The sequence below is a fragment of the Dendrobates tinctorius genome, unplaced genomic scaffold (genome assembly GCF_039654945.1).
Source record: "Dendrobates tinctorius isolate UK_male_01 unplaced genomic scaffold, ASM3965494v1 ptg000165l, whole genome shotgun sequence".
Classification (NCBI taxonomy): Eukaryota; Metazoa; Chordata; class Amphibia; order Anura; family Dendrobatidae; genus Dendrobates; species Dendrobates tinctorius.
Genome location: NW_027361832.1, coordinates 25,257,320 through 25,274,952, shown reverse-complemented (window position 1 = coordinate 25,274,952; position 17,633 = coordinate 25,257,320). Strand labels below are relative to the sequence as shown.

Genomic DNA, 17,633 nt, shown 5'->3' with positions numbered 1-17,633 from the left:
GTGGTTTATTTTCTTCTATACATTAAATAGCGGCTGGATGTGGGACATATACCAATCCATAAATCAGGATAGGGGATATACATACCAGAATGGGGCCCGGGATAAGGGACATATAGCAGAATGGGCGATGTATATATCAGAATGGGGCCAGGATGGAGAACGCATCTTGTATTGGGCCCGTCACACTCTAGTTATGCCACTGGGCAAAGGAGACCAAGATTTACACTACATACTGTAGTATATAGCATAAGGGATCAGACGATCGCAGGTTCAAATTCCCTATGGGGACTAACAGATAAAGTAAATATTTTTTAAAGGGAATCTGTCACCCCCGGGACGTATATGACCTATTAATATGTATGCCTCTTATTAATGGTCTTGTTGCTGATGTTATATTCTTTATGTTAATTATTTCTTCCGGGCATGCGGTGCTAAAAGAAATCCCTGCCCCCTGTCCTCATTGTAATACCCCTCCCATCATCATTAGTTACAGCCCTGGAATCCCGCGCCTGCGCCCTGCACTCACTCAGAAATACATACCTCATCCTCCCTTCTGTGGCTGCTGCATTCAGGGATCTTCTGTGCAGGCGAGTCACTGTGACCTACGGTGTGCGCACCTCAAAGATGCTCTCCCCACTTCATCCCTGCATAGTCATCGGTATGTGCACATTGGTCCTAGTGATGACTATGCAAGGAGGAAGTGGGGAGAGCATCTTAGAGGTGCGCACACTGTAGTGCACAGAAGATCCCTGAATGCAGCACCCATAGAAGGGAGGAAGAGGTATGTATTTCTAAGTGAGTGCAGGGCGCAGGTGCGGGATTCCAGGGCTGTAACTAATGCTGATGGGAGGGGTATTACAATGAGGACAGGGGGCAGGGATTTCTTTTAGCACCGCATGCCCGGAAGAAATAATTAACATAAAGAATATAACATCAGCAACAAGACCATTAATATGAGGCATACATATTAATAGGTCATATACGTCCCGGGGGTGACAGATTCCCTTTAGGGTATGTGCACACATTGTGGATTCGTGTGCAGAATTTTCCGTGTGGCATTTCCTTTTTTTGGCAGAATCCACAGGTCAAAAGCCGCAGATTTTTCCTGCGGATTTATTGCGGATTTGGCCTGTGTTTTTACACCTGCGGATTCCTATAATGGAATGGGTGTAAAAACGCTGCGGAATTCGCAGAAAGAATTGACAGGCTGCGGAAACAAAAACGCAGCGTTTGCCGGTGGATTTTTCCGCAGCCTGTGCACAGCGGGGTTTTTTCCATAGAATAGCATTGTACTGTAAATCTCTTGAGGATCCGCAGCGACTCCACAACGTGTGCACATATAGATATAAAAACAAGTGTTAAATCTCAAATCAGCCCTCACTTATCCACCACTGGAACAATGGAATGAAGAACAAAGAAACAGTAATAATAATAAAAGTCCTATGTGGGATTCCAATAACAACACAGCCCTCACCCAGCTCAATAGAGGGGAAAATGTGACAGGTTTGCAAGGTGAACCCAAAACATCTTGTGAACCAGCGCAAAATTATTAATGGAGCCCGATTACAAAAATGCTTTTAGGCCCAAATTCCTGCATTTCAGAAAAACCTCTATCATCCATCTGTCATATATGTATAATATGTACACACCCCACCGACTGAGGGAGGACCGCGAACACGCAGGGACATCCTGCTGCTCTGCCGCAGGTCACACAGGTGCGGATTATTACTGCGCACACACGCCGTGGTCACATGACCGAGAGACCCCGCAGCATGTCTAATCTATGGGGCAGGACGCTGCACTTCCACCTCCAGCCATGCCCCCTCCTCATCCACTGCCCCACAGACTACACTTCCCAGCATGCCTCACTGCCGAGCAGGTTCCTCTACGGGCATGAGCGGGGAATTCTGGGATTTGTAGTCTGCAGCTCGGCGGCCCCGTACTCACTCTGCAGCTATGGCGGCCGCCAAGGGTATGAACGTGGTGCTGAAGTCGGTGCGGAGCATCAGTGTCCGCCTGTGTCCCCTCCGGCCCAACGTGCAGTCCACCAGGTGAGGCCGGGGCTGTGTGCAGGGGGCAGCGCCGCTGGATTTGGGGTCTTGTCACTTTCCAGCTGTCATTCTGTAGCAATAACTGACGCGCACTCCGCGGAGTACAGGGAAGGCGCTGTCTGACCCCGGCCAGAGGGAGAGACGCAGCCGCACTCAAGACGCCAAGATGGTGATTTTTCTTCTGCAAGAAGAGAGACCTTTATTGAAGTCACCGCAGCAGCAAGGAGCGAGTGTAAGGAGGTGACGTTTCCACCCAATTAGGGGTCTTTATCAGAGCTCACTGCAAGAACCAAAGATACAAGGAATTCATATGGAGTCACAAAGAAACACACCAAGAAACCCCTCCACATTACAAAGACAGATAAAAAGATCTCTGAATTTTGGTGCGGTACAGATATATACATTTCTGAGCTAAAGTATAACTGCCCCTGTGTCTGACGTTATGTAGGGCATGAAGTTATAATGCAGAGTATATGTACAATACAAAATAAAATTGTGGTACCGTGTTAGCCAGCAAAATAGATGTAAATACTTATGTCTCCCAAAAAAATTGAGAAAAGTATTCCAGGAGTGATCCCTTTATTGGCTAACCAGAGAAATGATATTTGCAAGCTTTCAGGGCTCAGGGCCCCTTCATCAGGCTTATTACAAGTGAATTCTAAACCAATGCAGAGGATACAATCACAGAAGAAGCAGCGGACATCATAAGCTCAGGTGCCAAATCGCTGCTGTTACTTGTGGGGGAGTGCGAACATGGAGACCGACCGTACACAGGAAGAATGGCCGAGGACATGAGCCAGGACAAGAGGGGCCGAGGTCCCAGCTGGGGCTGGAGGGAGAACGGGAGGCATGGTAATGTATAGAGGGACCTGGATGGGATCATGCAGACCTACAAACTGTGCAGAGCAGTCACAAAAAATCAGTCACCTTATTTTATTTTTTTTCAATTTTCATTTTTTCTTTTCATTTTTTTCGTTTTATTCTTCATCCTTTTTTCATTATCTCGTTCCCTTCCTTCCTCTTCTGTTTAATCCCCTTGCTTAAACACTCTTCCGTCATCGTTACTTGCATTTTGGCCCCTTAAACAAACTTTGGCGCGCGCACGCCGCATAACCACCTACAGCAACTTCACTCTAGTCATCGCTCACTCTGCGCTCCTTCTACTGCGCATGCGCCTGCGGCCTTTTCTATTCCGTGCGCCTCAAGCCTCGTTTTCGCCATTGATAAAACATACAATGCGCACGCGCCCTCCTGCCAACCCTCTGTCTCACTCTTGCATCCGGTCCCCTGGCTACTTAACCCACACTGCCACCAATGTGTCCACATACCACCACAGATGGCAATTGCTCTGCACTGATTTAAGGTCTGCATTATTCCATTCAGCTACTATCCAGCTATTACAGCCCTATATTTTACTATGCCTCCCTTTCTCCCTACAGCCCCAGCTGGGACCTCTCACTCTGCACAGTTTGTAGGTCTGCATGATCCCATCCAGGTACCTCTATACATTACCATGCCTCACTTTCTCCCTCCAGCCCCAGCTGGGACCTCTGCCACTCTTGTCCTGGCTCATTTCCTCGGCCATTCTTCCTGTGTACGGTCGGTCTCCATGTTCGCACTACCCCACAAGTAACATCAGTGATCTGGCATCTGAGCTTATGATGTCCACTGCTTCTTCTCTGTCTGTGATTGTATACTCTGCATTATAACTTCATGCTCTGTGCCTACATAACATCAGACACATGGGCAGTTATACTTTATCTCCATTTTAATCTCACAAATGTATTTATCTGTACAACACCAAAATTCAAAAATCTTTTTATCCTTATTTGTAAAAATGACTTGGTCTATTTCTTTGTATGTGACTACATATTAACTTTTTGTATATTTGTTTCTTGCAGTGAGGTTTGATAACGACCCCAAATTGGGTTGAAACGTTACCTCGTTACTGTTTCGTTGCTGTAGTGACTTCAATAAATTTCTCTCTTCTTGCGTAAGAAAAATCACAAACTTGAGTGCGGCTGTTTCTCTTTTTCTATGATTAACTCTTTCTGGGTAACAGCAATTTCTCCAAAGCTTGTTTTCTTTTTTTTCTTCTTTGGAAGATGGGCCTGTGCTGTCTGATCGCCCGCTCGCCCCCCCCGTCAGTCTGATCGCCCGCTCGCCCCCCCCCCCCCCGTCAGTCTGATCACCCGCTCGCCCCCCCCGTCAGTCTGATCACCCGCTCGCCCCCCCGTCAGTCTGATCGCCCGCTCGCCCCCCCCGTCAGTCTGATCGCCCGCTCGCCGCCCCCGTCAGCATGATCGCCCCCTCACACCCCTTGTCCCCTGGATGTTGGTACCAGCAGACTGGCAGGTGATGCAGCAGTGTGGGGGAAGAGAGATGCCAGCCCAGGAGAGGGGAAGCGTTTTTTTTCCTGTTCTGAGCATACTATGTGATCTCAGGACATGCTATGATCATCGTACCCACACTAAGCATTTTTTGTCATTGATTTCCCATCAGATCTCGGGTCATGGCAGAAATCTGCATAGTGTAGACGTGGCCATATGGAATGACATGGCTGTTAATGCCCTGATTTATGTAGTTTGATGCTGCCTGATATATTTGTCTATGTCTTGTTTCTTTTGCAGAGAATTTTTGGAAGTTATCAACATCAAAAAAATCCGCACCACCAATGCAAATTGTAAAATAGATGTTGATGTGAGACACGACAACTCCGAGCCCATAGTAGACATTTTGTTTGGTAAGTTCCTCTCCTGGGAGAAGTGTCGTGGGTTTATCTGAAAGCTCATTACAACAAGAAAAAACACTAATTATCAATTCTCTCTGCTTGCTGTCTTCTGCAACATATTCAAATGGTACAACTTCCCACCTCTGATTGCTGTCTCATCTGCTGCAATAGACTCTAATGGTAAAAATTCCCTCTGCTTGCTGTCTTCTGCAACATATTCAAATGGTACAACTTCCCACCTCTGATTGCTGTCTCATCTGCTGCAATAGACTCTAATGGTAAAAATTCCCTCTGCTTGCTGTCTGCTGTGTCATCTGCTGCTTTACCATCTAGAAACATAGTTTAATGTGTCTGCTAATTCTTTGTTATAAATCATTTGGTGCATTGTACTTAAAACTCACTGTTGCATTTCCATGACTGGGATCAGTGTAGATCTTATCTGGTGGAGGTGTTAAAATAGATGTTGCCAGGCTGAATGTCTTTGATCATCCCCAAAAAACAAAAAAAAAACCCTGGTGTGCTGACCCCAGCTGCCAAATTATCCTCAACCAGTTCCCACAATCCATCTCTTCAGACCCTGCAGTCTGGACTATAAATTTAGAACCATCCATAGGGGTGCACGCATGTGGGGGTGCATGCATCACAGAAGCAAAGCGTCACGAAGATAAGTGTCGGGATACAGCAGTTATTACATGGCAGTTAGTCAGGACAGGAGTCAGGTAACCCTCACTCTGCTGTCCCTTTTAACCATGTGCTTTATTCCTATCCTCCTATGTTCTCTTGCAATCCACTTTCACCGACCAATCCCCCCTCCATCACGACTCATATACATCAGCTCCTCTCTCTTTGCTTCTCCCATGTACAGCTCCCATGCACTTCTCACCTTCTTAAAAAGCCTCAGCCCATCTTGCCCAAACACACTGCACATAAAATCTTCATACAATTCCAAAAACTACTTGCTCTTTATCTTCCTGCTCCTACTGATTTCAGGGGACATCTCCCACAACCCCGGGCCACCATCCCCCAACCTCAACCCCTACCCTACCTCACATCGAAACCTTAATAATCTTACTAATATCACTTGCACTCCTTCATCTCCTTCTTTCAATTGTGCCCTTTGGAATCCACGGTCTGTATGCAACAAGCTTCCTTTCCTACACAATTACTTTCTGAAAAACTCTCTGAATTTGTTGGCCCTCACGGAAACCTGGATTCAGGATTCTGACACGGTCTCTCCTGCTGCCATTTCCCATGGTGGCTTACAATTCTCCCATTCCCCGAGACCGACAAATAGACCTGGTGGTGGAGTCGGCATACTCCTGTCCCCACAATGCACTTTCCAGGTCATCCCCTCAGTTCCATCACTCTCATTCCCTTCTTTTGAAGTCCACACCATCAGGCTCTTTCGTCCCCTCTCCCTCAGAGTAGCGGTCATATACCGGCCCCCAGGCTCACCCACCCACTTCCTGGATCATTTCTCTGCCTGGCTGCCGCACTTCATGTCCTCAGAACTACCAACCCTTATCCTGGGAGACTTCAACATCCCCATTAACAGCCCCACTTCCACATCTGCATCCCAGCTTCTATCACTAACCACTTCTCTAGGCTTCTCTCAGCTTTCAACCTCTGAAACACACAAAGACGGTAACACCCTGGACCTGGTTTTCGCCCGGCTCTGCTCAATCTCCTACCTAGATAACTCACCGCTTCCCCTCTCTGACCACAACATTCTCTCCTTTACACTCACAAATACTCGCTCACCCCAGCACCCTCCTACCTACCATTCAGTCAGAAATCTACAAGCCATTAACCCTCATACACTTTCAGACTCCCTACACTCATCATTGTCCCCAATCTCTTCTTTGTCCTGTCCTGATCTGGCTGTACATCACTTCAATGACACTCTTAGAAGCACCCTTGACCAAGTAGCTCCCCTCACCCTCAGAACCTCCAAACACAGAGTGAAACAGCCCTGGCTCACATCGCAAACCCGATTTCTCCAGCGATGCTCTAGGTGTGCTGAACGCTTATGGAGGAAAACACACACACCAGAAGACTTCATACACTTCAAATTTATGTTAAGGACATATAACTCTGCCCTTCACCTCGCCAAACAGACCTACTTCACCACCCTGATCTCCTCACTATCCAACAACCCCAAGAAACTTTTTGACACCTTTCACTCCCTCCTCAGGCCAAAAGCACAAGCCCCTATCACAGACATTTGCGCTGATGACCTGGCCTCCCACTTTATAGAGAAAATAGACAATATCCGTCAGGAAATCCGCTCCCAATCACCAAGTTCAGTGACTCCCATCCCTCCCTGCATTTCCCCTGGCTCACTCTCCACATTTGCTCCCATCACAGAAGAAGAAGTCTCCAGGCTCCTCTCCTCTTCTCGTCCAACTACATGCACAACCGACCCCATTCCCTCACATCTCCTCCAGTCTCTCTCCCCAGTCGTCACAACTCACCTAACTACAATCTTTAATCTCTCCCTCTCCTCTGGCATTTTCCCCTCCTCCTTCAAACACTCTATCATTACTCCATTACTAAAGAAACCCACCCTTGACCCATCCTGCACAAACAACTACAGACCAGTCTCCAATCTCCCCTTCATCTCTAAACTCTTGGAGCGCCTGATATACTCACGCCTTACCCGTTACCTCTCCACTCACTCCCTCCTAGACCCTTCACAGTCCGGTTTCCGCCCCCTACATTCGACAGAAACTGCACTCATCAAAGTGACCAATGACCTTCTGACAGCAAAACGTAATGGTGACCATTCTCTGCTCATTCTTCTCGACCTTTCTGCAGCTTTCGACACTGTTGACCATCCTCTCCTACTCTCTAGGCTCCAGTCACTAGGCATTAAGGACACTGCTCTTTCCTGGTTCTCCTCCTATCTTTCCGACCGCTCCTTCAGTGTTCTGTTTTCTGGCTCCACTTCATCTCCTCTTCTTCTCACTGTTGGGGTACCTCAGGGCTCAGTCCTTGGCCCCCTTCTCTTCTCTCTCTATACAGCCCCAATTGGACAGACCATCAGCAGATTTGGCTTTCAGTACCATCTTTATACTGATGACACACAACTGTACACATCATCCCCTGACCTTACCTCCGCTGTACTACAGAACGCCACTGACTGTCTGTCTGCAGTCTCCAACATCATGTCTGCTCTCTATCTGAAACTCAACCTCTCCAAAACTGAACTTCTTCTGCTCCCACCATCTACTAACCTCCCTAAATCTGACATTTCCCTCTCTGTGTGTGGCACCATAATAACACCCCGACAGCAGGTGCGCTGTCTGGGTGTTATGTTCGACTCCGATCTCTCCTTCACCTCCCATATACAATCTCTTGCCCGCTCATGCCGCTTACACCTAAAGAACATCTCTAGATTCTGCCCTTTTCTCACCATGGAAACAACAAAAACTCTCACTGTCGCCCTGATCCACTCCCGCCTAGACTACTGTAATGCTCTATTAATTGGCCTCCCTCTCACTCGACTCTCCTCTCTCCAGTCTATCCTTAATGCAGCAGCCAGGGTTGTCCATCTGGCTAATCGTTTCTCAGACGCGTCCGCTCTTCGCCAGTCGTTACACTGGCTGCCAATTCATTACAGGGTACAATTCAAAGTACTTGTTCTCACCCACAAAGCTCTCCACAGTGCGGCACCCCCTTACATCTCCTCCCTCATTTCTGTCTATCGGCCTAACCGACCGCTGCGCTCTGCAAATGACTTTCGACTAACCTCTGCCCTAATCCGTACCTCCCACTCCCGACTCCAAGACTTCTCCCGTGCTGCGCCAATCCTCTGGAATGCTCTACCCCAAAATATTAGGACCATCCACAATTTGCATAGTTTTAGGCGCTCGCTCAAAACACATTTGTTCAGAGCGGCCTATCACATTCAGTAATCAAAGTCATGTTTGTGTGTGTGTAGCCCATTCACTATCTCCATCTAACCCCCACCCCCTGAAGATGGCTGGACCGTCATTGTAAATACATCATTGTAAATACAAACCTGTGCTTTGTATCCCCCCCACCTCATTGTAGATTGTAAGCTCCACGAGCAGGGTCGTCTTATTTCGCTTTAATTATTGTATTGTTAACGTTGTTACTTATGACTGTTGTGTTTGAAACTGTTCAACTGTAAAGCGCTGCGGAATATGTTGGCGCTATATAAATAAAGATTATTATTATTATTATTATTATTAATTCTACAGGGTGGGCCATTTATATGGATACACCTAAATAAAATGGGAATGGTTGGTGATATCAACTTCCTGTTTGTGGCCCATTAGTATATGGGAGGGGGGAAACTTTTCAAGATGGGTGATGACCATGGTGGCCATTTTGAAGTCGGCCATTTTGGATCCAAATTTAATTTTTCCAATGGGAAGAGGATCATGTGACACATCAAGTTTATTGCGAATTTCACAAGAAAAACAATGGTGTGCTTGGTTTTAACGTAACTTTATTCTTTAATGAGTTATTTGCAAGTTTATGACCCCTTATAAAATGTGTTCAGAATGCTGCCCATTGTGTTGGATTGTCAATGCAGCCCTCTTCTCCCGCTCTTGACACACTGATAGCAACACCACAGAAGAAATCATAGCCCAGGCTTCCAGTATCCGTTGTTTCAGATGCTGCACATCTCGTATCTTCACAGCATAGACAATTGCCTTCAGATGACCTCAAAGATGAAAGTCTAAGGGAGTCAGATTGGGAGACCTTGGTGGCCATTCAACTGGCCACGACGACCAATCCACTTGCGAGGAAACTGTTCATGTAGGAATGCTCGGACCTGACACCCATAATTGATGGTATGGTGTGGTATATGGGGTACAAAGATAGTGGGGCCATTCTTCATCAATGGAAACCTCAATGCCACTGGATATCTGAAATTGCTCATGATGATGTGTTGCCCCCTTTATGCACTGAAGATGGCACGCTCCCTGAGTTTTTCCAGTAAGATGGAGCACCACCACATTATGGGTGTCAAGTCCGAGCATTCCTACAAGGAATCTGACCACCTTAGGCTAGCATTTCTTCTGCGGTGTTGCTATCAGTGTGTCAAGAGTGGGAGAAGAGGGCTGCATTGACAATCCAACACAATGGGCAGCACTTTGAACACATTTTATAAGTGGTCATAAACTTGTAAATAACTCATGAAAGAAAAAAGATACGTTAAAACCAAGCACACCATTGTTTCTCTTGTGAAATTCGCAATAAGTTTGATGTGTCACATGACCCTCTTCTCGTTGGATCCAAAATGGCCGAATTCAAAATGGCCGCCATGGTCACCAAAAAAGTTTCCCCCCTCCCGTATACTAATGGCCACAAACAGGAAGATGATATCACCAACCATTCCCGTTTTATTTAGGTGTATCCATATTGGGCTATATTCACACAAAACGTGGAAGCCATTGCTGGAGATGTTCTGTTTTTGGCGTTTTCCTTTTACTGAAGCAGTTTTAAAGAGGACCGTTTATCATTCAAAGTGAATGCTGCTTTACTCATTCTGGAAGAGTTCACCTTCCGAGAAAGAGTTCGGCCAGTTTTTCATGGACGTGGAGAGAAAAAAAAAAAGTTTCTCCATTCTGTCAGCTCATGAAAATCCGACCACACTCAAATCTCATCTGAGTGCGGTCTGATTTTTTTTTTCCATGAACCTATAGACAATCTTCATCCAACACTTTGATCGAAATCGGATATGTCTCCGAAAAACAGTTGTTTACACACCCTAATAAAGTTGCAAATTTCCCCTTAACCCCTTTCTGCCATGAGACGTACTATCCCGTCCATGTGCCCTGGGACTTAATTCCCAAGGACGGGATAGTACGTCTAATGCGATCAGCGGCGCCCACATGGTGAGCGCCGCTGATCGCGGCCGGGTGTCAACTGATTATCACAGCTGACACCCGGCACAATGTGTCAGGGGCGGTCACGGACCGCCGCCGACACGTTAACTCCTTGGACACCGCGATCAAACACGATCGCGGTGTACCGGGGGTTAAAGGGAAGCATCGGCATCCGTGCTTCCCTGAGCCCCCCACGGCAGCGCAATGTGCAGCGCTGCGGCGGGGGGCTCTTTCCCTACAGGCCCCCGGATCCAAGATGGCGACGGGGGCCTGTAGGGAGCTGACTTCCTCACTGCCTGCAAAGCGCAGGCATGAGGAAGCCTTTTGCACTGCCTGTGACAGATTGCTGATCTGTCACAGTGATCTGTGATGTGACAGATCAGCGATCTGTCACAGGACAGTGATGTCCCACCTGGGGCTATGTAATAAAGTTAAAAAAAAAAAAAAAGTGTAAAAATAATTTTGAAAAAATCGCTAAATAAATTAGTAAAAAAAAAAAAAAAAATATTCCCCAATAAATTCATTTTTTGAAAATAAAAAAAAAACAATAAAAGTATACATTTGGTATCGCCGCGTCCGTAGCGACACGCCCTATAAAACTGTCCCATTAGTTAACCCCTTTAGCGAACCCCTTAAAAAATAAAAATAAAAAACGAAGCAAAAAATAATGATTTATTATCATACCACCGAACAAAAAGTGCAATAACGCGCGATCAAAAAGACGAATATAAATATCCATGGTACCGCTGAAAACGTCATCTTGTCCCGCAATAAACGAGCTGCCATACAGCATCATCCGCAAAAAAATAAAAAAGCTATAGCTCGCAGAATAAAGCGATGCAAAAATAATTATTTTTTATATAAAATTGTTTTCATTGCAAAAAACCGACAAAACATAAAAAAAGACCTAAATGAGGTATCGCTGTAACCGTACTGACCCGAAGAATAAAACTGCTTTATCAATTTTACCGCACGCGGAACGGTGTAAACGCACCACCCCAAAAGAAATTCATGAAACGCTGGTTTTTGTTCATTCTGCATCCCAAAAATCGGAATAAAAAGCGATCAAAAAATGTCACGTGCCCGAAAATGGTACCGATAAAATCGTCAAATCGTCCTGCAAAGAATAAGACCTCACATGACTCGGTGGGTCAAAATATGGAAAAATTATAGCTCTCAATATGTGGTGATGCAAAAACTATTTTTACAATAAAAAGCGTCTTTTAGCGTGCGACAGCCGCCAAACATAAAAACCGCCATAAATAGTAAATCAAACCCCCCGTTATCACCCCCTTAGTTAGGGAAAAATAATAAAATTAAAAAAAGTATTTATTTCCATTTTCCCATTAGGGTTAGGGCTAGGGTTAGGGCTCAGGTTAGGGTTAGGGGTGTGTTGGGGTTAGGGTTGGAGTTATAATTGGGGGGTTTCCACTGTTTGGGCACATCAGGGGCTCTCCAAATGCAACATGGCGTCTTATCTCAATTCCAGCCAATTCTGCGTTGAAAAAGTCAAATGGTGCTCCTTCCCTTCCAAGCTCTGCCATGCGCCCAAACAGTGTTTTACCCCCACATATAGGGTATCAGCATACTCAGGACAAATTGCAAAACAACTTTTGGGGTCCAATTTCTCCTGTTACCCTTAGGAAAATAAAAAATTGGGGCAAAAATATTTTTTTTGTGGAAAAAAATGATTTTTTTATTTTCACGCCCAGGCGTTATAAACTTCTGTGAAGCACTTGGGGGTTCAAAGTGCTCACCACACATCTAGATAAGTTCCGTGGGGGGTCTAGTTTCCAAAATGGGGTCACTTGTGGGGAGTTTCAATAGTTTAGGTACATCAGGGGCTCTCCAATGGCAACATGACACCCGCAGACCAATCCATCAAAGTCTGCATTCCAAAACGTCACTACTTCCCTTCCGAGCCCTGACGTGTGCCCATACAGTAGTTTTCTCCCACATATGAGGTATCAGCATACTCAGGACAAATTGGACAACAACTTTTGGGGGTCCAATTTCTCCTGTTACCCTTGGGAAAATAAAAAAATTGGAGACTAATTGATCATGTTTGTGGAAAAAATACGATTTTTTTATTTTCATGCCTGGGCATTATATACTTCTGTGAAGCCCTTGGGGGTTCAAAGTTCTCACCACACATCTAGATAAGTTCCTTAGGGGGTCTAGTTTCCAAAATGGGGTCATTTGTGGGGGGTTTCTACTGTTTAGGTACATTAGGGGCTCTCCAAAGGCAACATGACACCCGCAGACCATTCCATCAAAGTCTGCATTCCAAAACGTCAATACTTCCCTTCCGAGCCCCGACGTGTGCCCATACAGTAGTTTTCTCCCACATATGGGGTGTCAGCGTACTCAGGACAAATTGGACAACAACTTTTGGGGTCCAATTTCTCCTTGTACCCTTGGGAAAATGAACAAAATTGGTGACTAAAAGATCATGTTTGTGGAAAAAATACGATTTTTGTATTTTCACGCACGGGCATTATAAACTTCTGTGAAGCACTGGGGGGTTCAAAGTGCTCACCACACATCTAGATAAGTTCCTTGGGGGGGTCTAGTTTCCAAAATGGTGTCATTTGTGGGGGGTTTCTACTGTTTTGGTACATCAGGGGCTTTCCAAACGCGACATGGTGTCCGATCTCAATTCCAGCCAAAAACGTCAAATGGCGCTGCTTCCCTTCCGAGCTCTGCCATGCGCCCAAATAGTCATTTACACCCACATATGGGGTATCAGCGCACTCAGGACAAATTGCTCAATAACTTTTAGGGACCTATTACCCTTGGAAAAATAAAAATTGGGGGTGAAAAGATCATTTTTGTGGAAAAAATATGATTTTTTAATTGTACCGCTGTACGTTATAAACTTCTGTGAAGCCCTTGTGGGTTCAAAGTTCTCACCACATATCTAGATAAGTTCCTTGGGGGGTCTAGTTTCCAAAATGGGGTCATTTGGGGGGGTTTCCACTGTTTAGGTACATCAGGGGCTCTCCAAACACGACATGGCGTCCGATCTGAATTCCAGCCAATTTTGCATTGAAAAAGTCAAACGGCGCTCCTTCCCTTCTGAGCTCTGCCATGCGCCGAAACAGTGGTTCCCCCCCACATATCAGGTATCCGCGTACTCAGGACAAATTGTACAATAACTTTTGCAGTCTAATTTCTCCTGTTACCCTTGGTAAATTAAAAAAAATTGAACCTGAAGTATTTTTTTAGTGAAAAAAAGTTAAATGTTCATTTTTTTTAAAATATTCAAAAAATTCCTGTGACGCACCTAAAGGGTTAATAAACTTCTTGAATGTGGTTTTGAGCACCTTAAGGGGTGCAGTTTTTAGAATGGTGTCACTTTTGTGTATTTTCTATCATATAGACCCCTCATAGTGGCTTCAAATGTGATGTGGTCCGTAAAAATAAAATGGTGTTGCAAAAATGAGAAATCGCTGGTCAACTTTTAACCCTTATAACTTCCTAACAAAAAAAAAATTTGGTTTCAAAATTGTGCTGATGTAAAGTAAACATGTGGGAAATGTTAGTTATCAAGTTTTTTGTGTGCTATATCTCTGTGATTTAAGGGCATAAAAATTCAAAGTTGGAAAATTGCGAAATTTTCGCCAAATTTCCGTTTTTTTCACAAATAAACGCAAGTTATTTGAATGAAATTTTACCACTAACATGAAGTACAATATGTCACGCGAAAACAATGTCAGAATCACCGGTATCCATGGAAGCGTTTCAGAGTTATTACCTCATAAAGGGACAGTGGTCAGAATTGTAAAAATCGGCCTGGTCATAAACGTGCAAACCACCCTTGGGGCTTAAGGGGTTAAAGACACTGCGCGCTTTGCTCATAACTTCTGTCACAGAGAAGAAAAAACAAAAGCCCACAGAGAAGTTGTGCGCTAGACAACCAGTTAGTTGGTGGGACAATTTGCATCTTTATGACCAGGAGGAGCATAACTATGGAGCAGTGGGCAAAGAGAAAATCTGTCCCAAAATCAGTGGAGCAGCACTAGATGGAGAAAGTACTCCGTTTAGATGAGAAAATCCAATGAAAGGTCTCTCTTTAAATAGTTTTGGAACAGATTTTCTTTCTGAAGTGTTTTTGCATTCAGTGCTAGTTTGGAGCAGATTCCATCAGGATCTCCTTCAGAGAAGTGACCTTCACTTTTCTCCAGGCTTTTTTTTAACTACTTCTATAGCACCATAGACTATTAATGTCTAGGACAGGGGTCCTCAAACTTTTTAAACAGGGGGCCAGATCACGGTCTCTCGGACCATTGGTGGGCCGGAATATAGTTTAAAAAAAATTAGCACCAAATTCATATGCACACTGCACATATCTTATTTAGAAATCATAAAACAAAATAGGAACAAATACAATATTAAAAATGAAGAAGTAAAGTTAAATCATCAAACTTACCGATTCTTTTGGGTTCTTTGAATATCCTACACTTCGAGTCAATTTTTTCTCTTTCTTGATATCATTGTTTCCTAGGGATTCAAAATTGCTATTAGTAAAATACCAACATGTATACAGCGCTACAAAAACAATATACCAGCAATAAAATTGCCCATACAGACTGCACTGACCATCAATGCGGCCTGATCAGCGCCCATCAATGCGGCCTGATCAGCGCCCATCAATGCGGCCTGATCAGCGCCCATCAATGCGGCCTGATCAGCGCCCATCAATGCGGCCTGATCAGCGCCCATCAGCGCGGCCTGATCAGCGCCCATCAGCGCGGCCTGATCAGCGCCCATCAGCGCAGCCTGATCAGCGCCCATCAATGCAGCCTCACCAGTGCCCATATTGGTGGAACTCCACTTTTACCTCAGGCTCAGACTAGTGTGGTGCAAGAATCCCCAAGAGGCAGCATTGGTCCCTAAAAGGCAGGTAAATGTCCCCAGTAAGCAGCACAGGTCCCCAATAGGCAGGTACAGGTCCCCAATAGGCAGATCCAGGTCCCCAATAGGCAGATCCAGGTCCCCAATAGGCAGATCCAGGTCCCCAATAGGCAGGTACATGTTCCCAATAGGCAGGTACAAGTTCCCAATAGGCAGGTACAAGTTCCCAATAGGCAGATACAGGTCCCCAATAGGCAGCACAGGTCCCCAGTAGGTAGCACAGGTCCCCAATAGGACCCGGAGTTAAAAAGAAAAAAAAAAAACAGTACTCACCTATGTCCCCCGCTGTTCTGAAGAGGTGCCCGCTCGTCTCAGTCTTCTTCCGGCACAGGCGGCGTGACGTCATCAGGCCGCGCAGGCGGTGTGATGACAATCACGTCGTCTGTGTGGTCTCTGCTGCATAGTAGGGCTTCACAACGCCTTTCCTCGGCGCCTCGTCCCGCCCGCGAGTTTGCACTCTGCAGTCTAGTTCTTTAGTGGGCGTGTCAGGGGGGTGGCAGTGTTTGTGAGCTGCAGTGCTGATTGGTTCATCACGGCTGCAGCGCTGATTGGTTCACCACGGCAGTGAGGGCGGTGCAATCAGTGCGGTTAATGTCAGCCTGGCCAGGGGCCGGATAAAAGTCCTTCGCGGGCCGCATGTGGCCCGCGGACCGTAGTTTGAGGACCCCTGGTCTAGGTGGTCCACACTTTACTCTGCAGTGACGTTCTAAAATGTCAGTGCAGAAAGCTGCTTCCAAGAGACTGTACAGCATTCCTGATCGAACAGCTGACTGACAGACACAGCCAGGCTCCCCTCAGAAAAAAGGAAACCTGCTTTATTACTGTGTTTGCCTTCTCGATCACTATACACACACACTGCTGAACCAGCTCTTGTGGGGAGCGGTCAGTCAGATACAGCCAGGCTGCCCCACATTGGAATACCCCTTTAAATCTAGCTTTGTATGCGATGTAGGTTGGTCCTATGTAAAATCCTATATCTAAAACCTGACTGATGTGTCTCTTCATTGCAGGTGACGGTGAGCGGCTGGTGATTAAATCTGAGAACGTGACCTGTAAGGAGATGTTGTTGAAACTGAGCGCCATCTGCTCCGCTAAGGACCAGCAGGCCAAGGAGAAGAAATAAGCGGCTGCCCTCCTCTGTCCTCGGCATGTACAGGAGCCATTCCTATTATTTATTTATTTTGTATTGGACTCAAACCAGCATCTAGGACTCCTCTTACCTTTATACTGTACTTAGATTGGAGTGTCTTTATTAAAAAAAAAAAAATACTAAGTAAATATTGAGGAGACTGTGTCGTTTATCACAGCCAGGCATTAATGCTTTCAATTTCCAAATGTTCGGAAGTTTGGGTTTCTATCTTTGGATCCTTCCTGCTTAGATGTGTCGGTTTATTGGAAATATAGAAACGTTTCTTTATTGTTGTTCTATTCCATCTAGAGACTCGTATATCTGCACAGAACAGTCAGAACCTGAAAATTGGGCCAAACTTTGTGCACATAAATCAGTTGAGAGGATCTCAGGAGAACAGAAATGGGGAGTTTATAACCTTTATAAGAGCAAGCTCACTGAAGGATTCTTAGTTGACTCATTCAGCATTTTTCAGTGCAACACAAGAGGCAATAGAAGACAAGTGGTGCAGTTTTCTTTTAAGGGGAATCTGTCAGCAGGTTTTTGCTATAAGACAAGCATAATGTAGGGGCAGAGACCCTGATTCTAATGATGTCACTTACTGGGCTGCTTGATGTAGTTTGAATAAAATCAATATTTTATCAGCAGAAAATTATCTCTAGAGGAATAGTTGAATTGTGCCATGTAGACCTCCTGCTTTGTATAACCCGCCCCCACCACTGATTTACAGCTTTTTGCCTATACACAGTGTACACTGAAAGGTGTCAGTCAATGGTGTGGACGGGGTTATGCAGGACTCCGCATTCAGAGAACCGCTAGATCTGTAGCACAGAACACTTTTTTTTTTTAAATTTTATTTTAAATGACTACAAGCAGCCCAGTAAATAACACATCGCTGGGTTCAGGGTCTCAACCCCCACACCATGTTGCTTGCAGATTCC

At 45.5% G+C, this 17,633-nt stretch overlaps 1 protein-coding gene across 1 annotated transcript; it reads left to right on the top strand.

The window, feature by feature from the left end:
• The first annotated feature begins 1,813 nt into the window (after positions 1 to 1,813).
• Positions 1,814 to 16,841, top strand: MRPL53 (mitochondrial ribosomal protein L53). The gene is made up of 3 exons (XM_073550598.1): positions 1,814 to 2,051; positions 4,682 to 4,794; positions 16,574 to 16,841. The coding sequence occupies exons 1-3, from the start codon at positions 1,957 to 1,959 to the stop codon at positions 16,684 to 16,686; spliced, it is 321 nt and encodes a 106-aa protein (XP_073406699.1). The 5' UTR covers positions 1,814 to 1,956; the 3' UTR covers positions 16,687 to 16,841.
• The last annotated feature ends 792 nt before the right edge of the window (positions 16,842 to 17,633 follow it).

Excerpts from the sequence above, each read along its gene's own strand:
- MRPL53 (XM_073550598.1), top strand. The coding sequence starts at position 1,957 with ATGGCGGCCGCCAAGGGTATGAACGTGGTGCTGAAGTCGGTGCGGAGC. Across the intron at positions 2,052-4,681 it reads CCCAACGTGCAGTCCACCAG|AGAATTTTTGGAAGTTATCA; the intron begins GTGAGGCCGGGG and ends TTTCTTTTGCAG. Across the intron at positions 4,795-16,573 it reads CATAGTAGACATTTTGTTTG|GTGACGGTGAGCGGCTGGTG; the intron begins GTAAGTTCCTCT and ends TCTTCATTGCAG.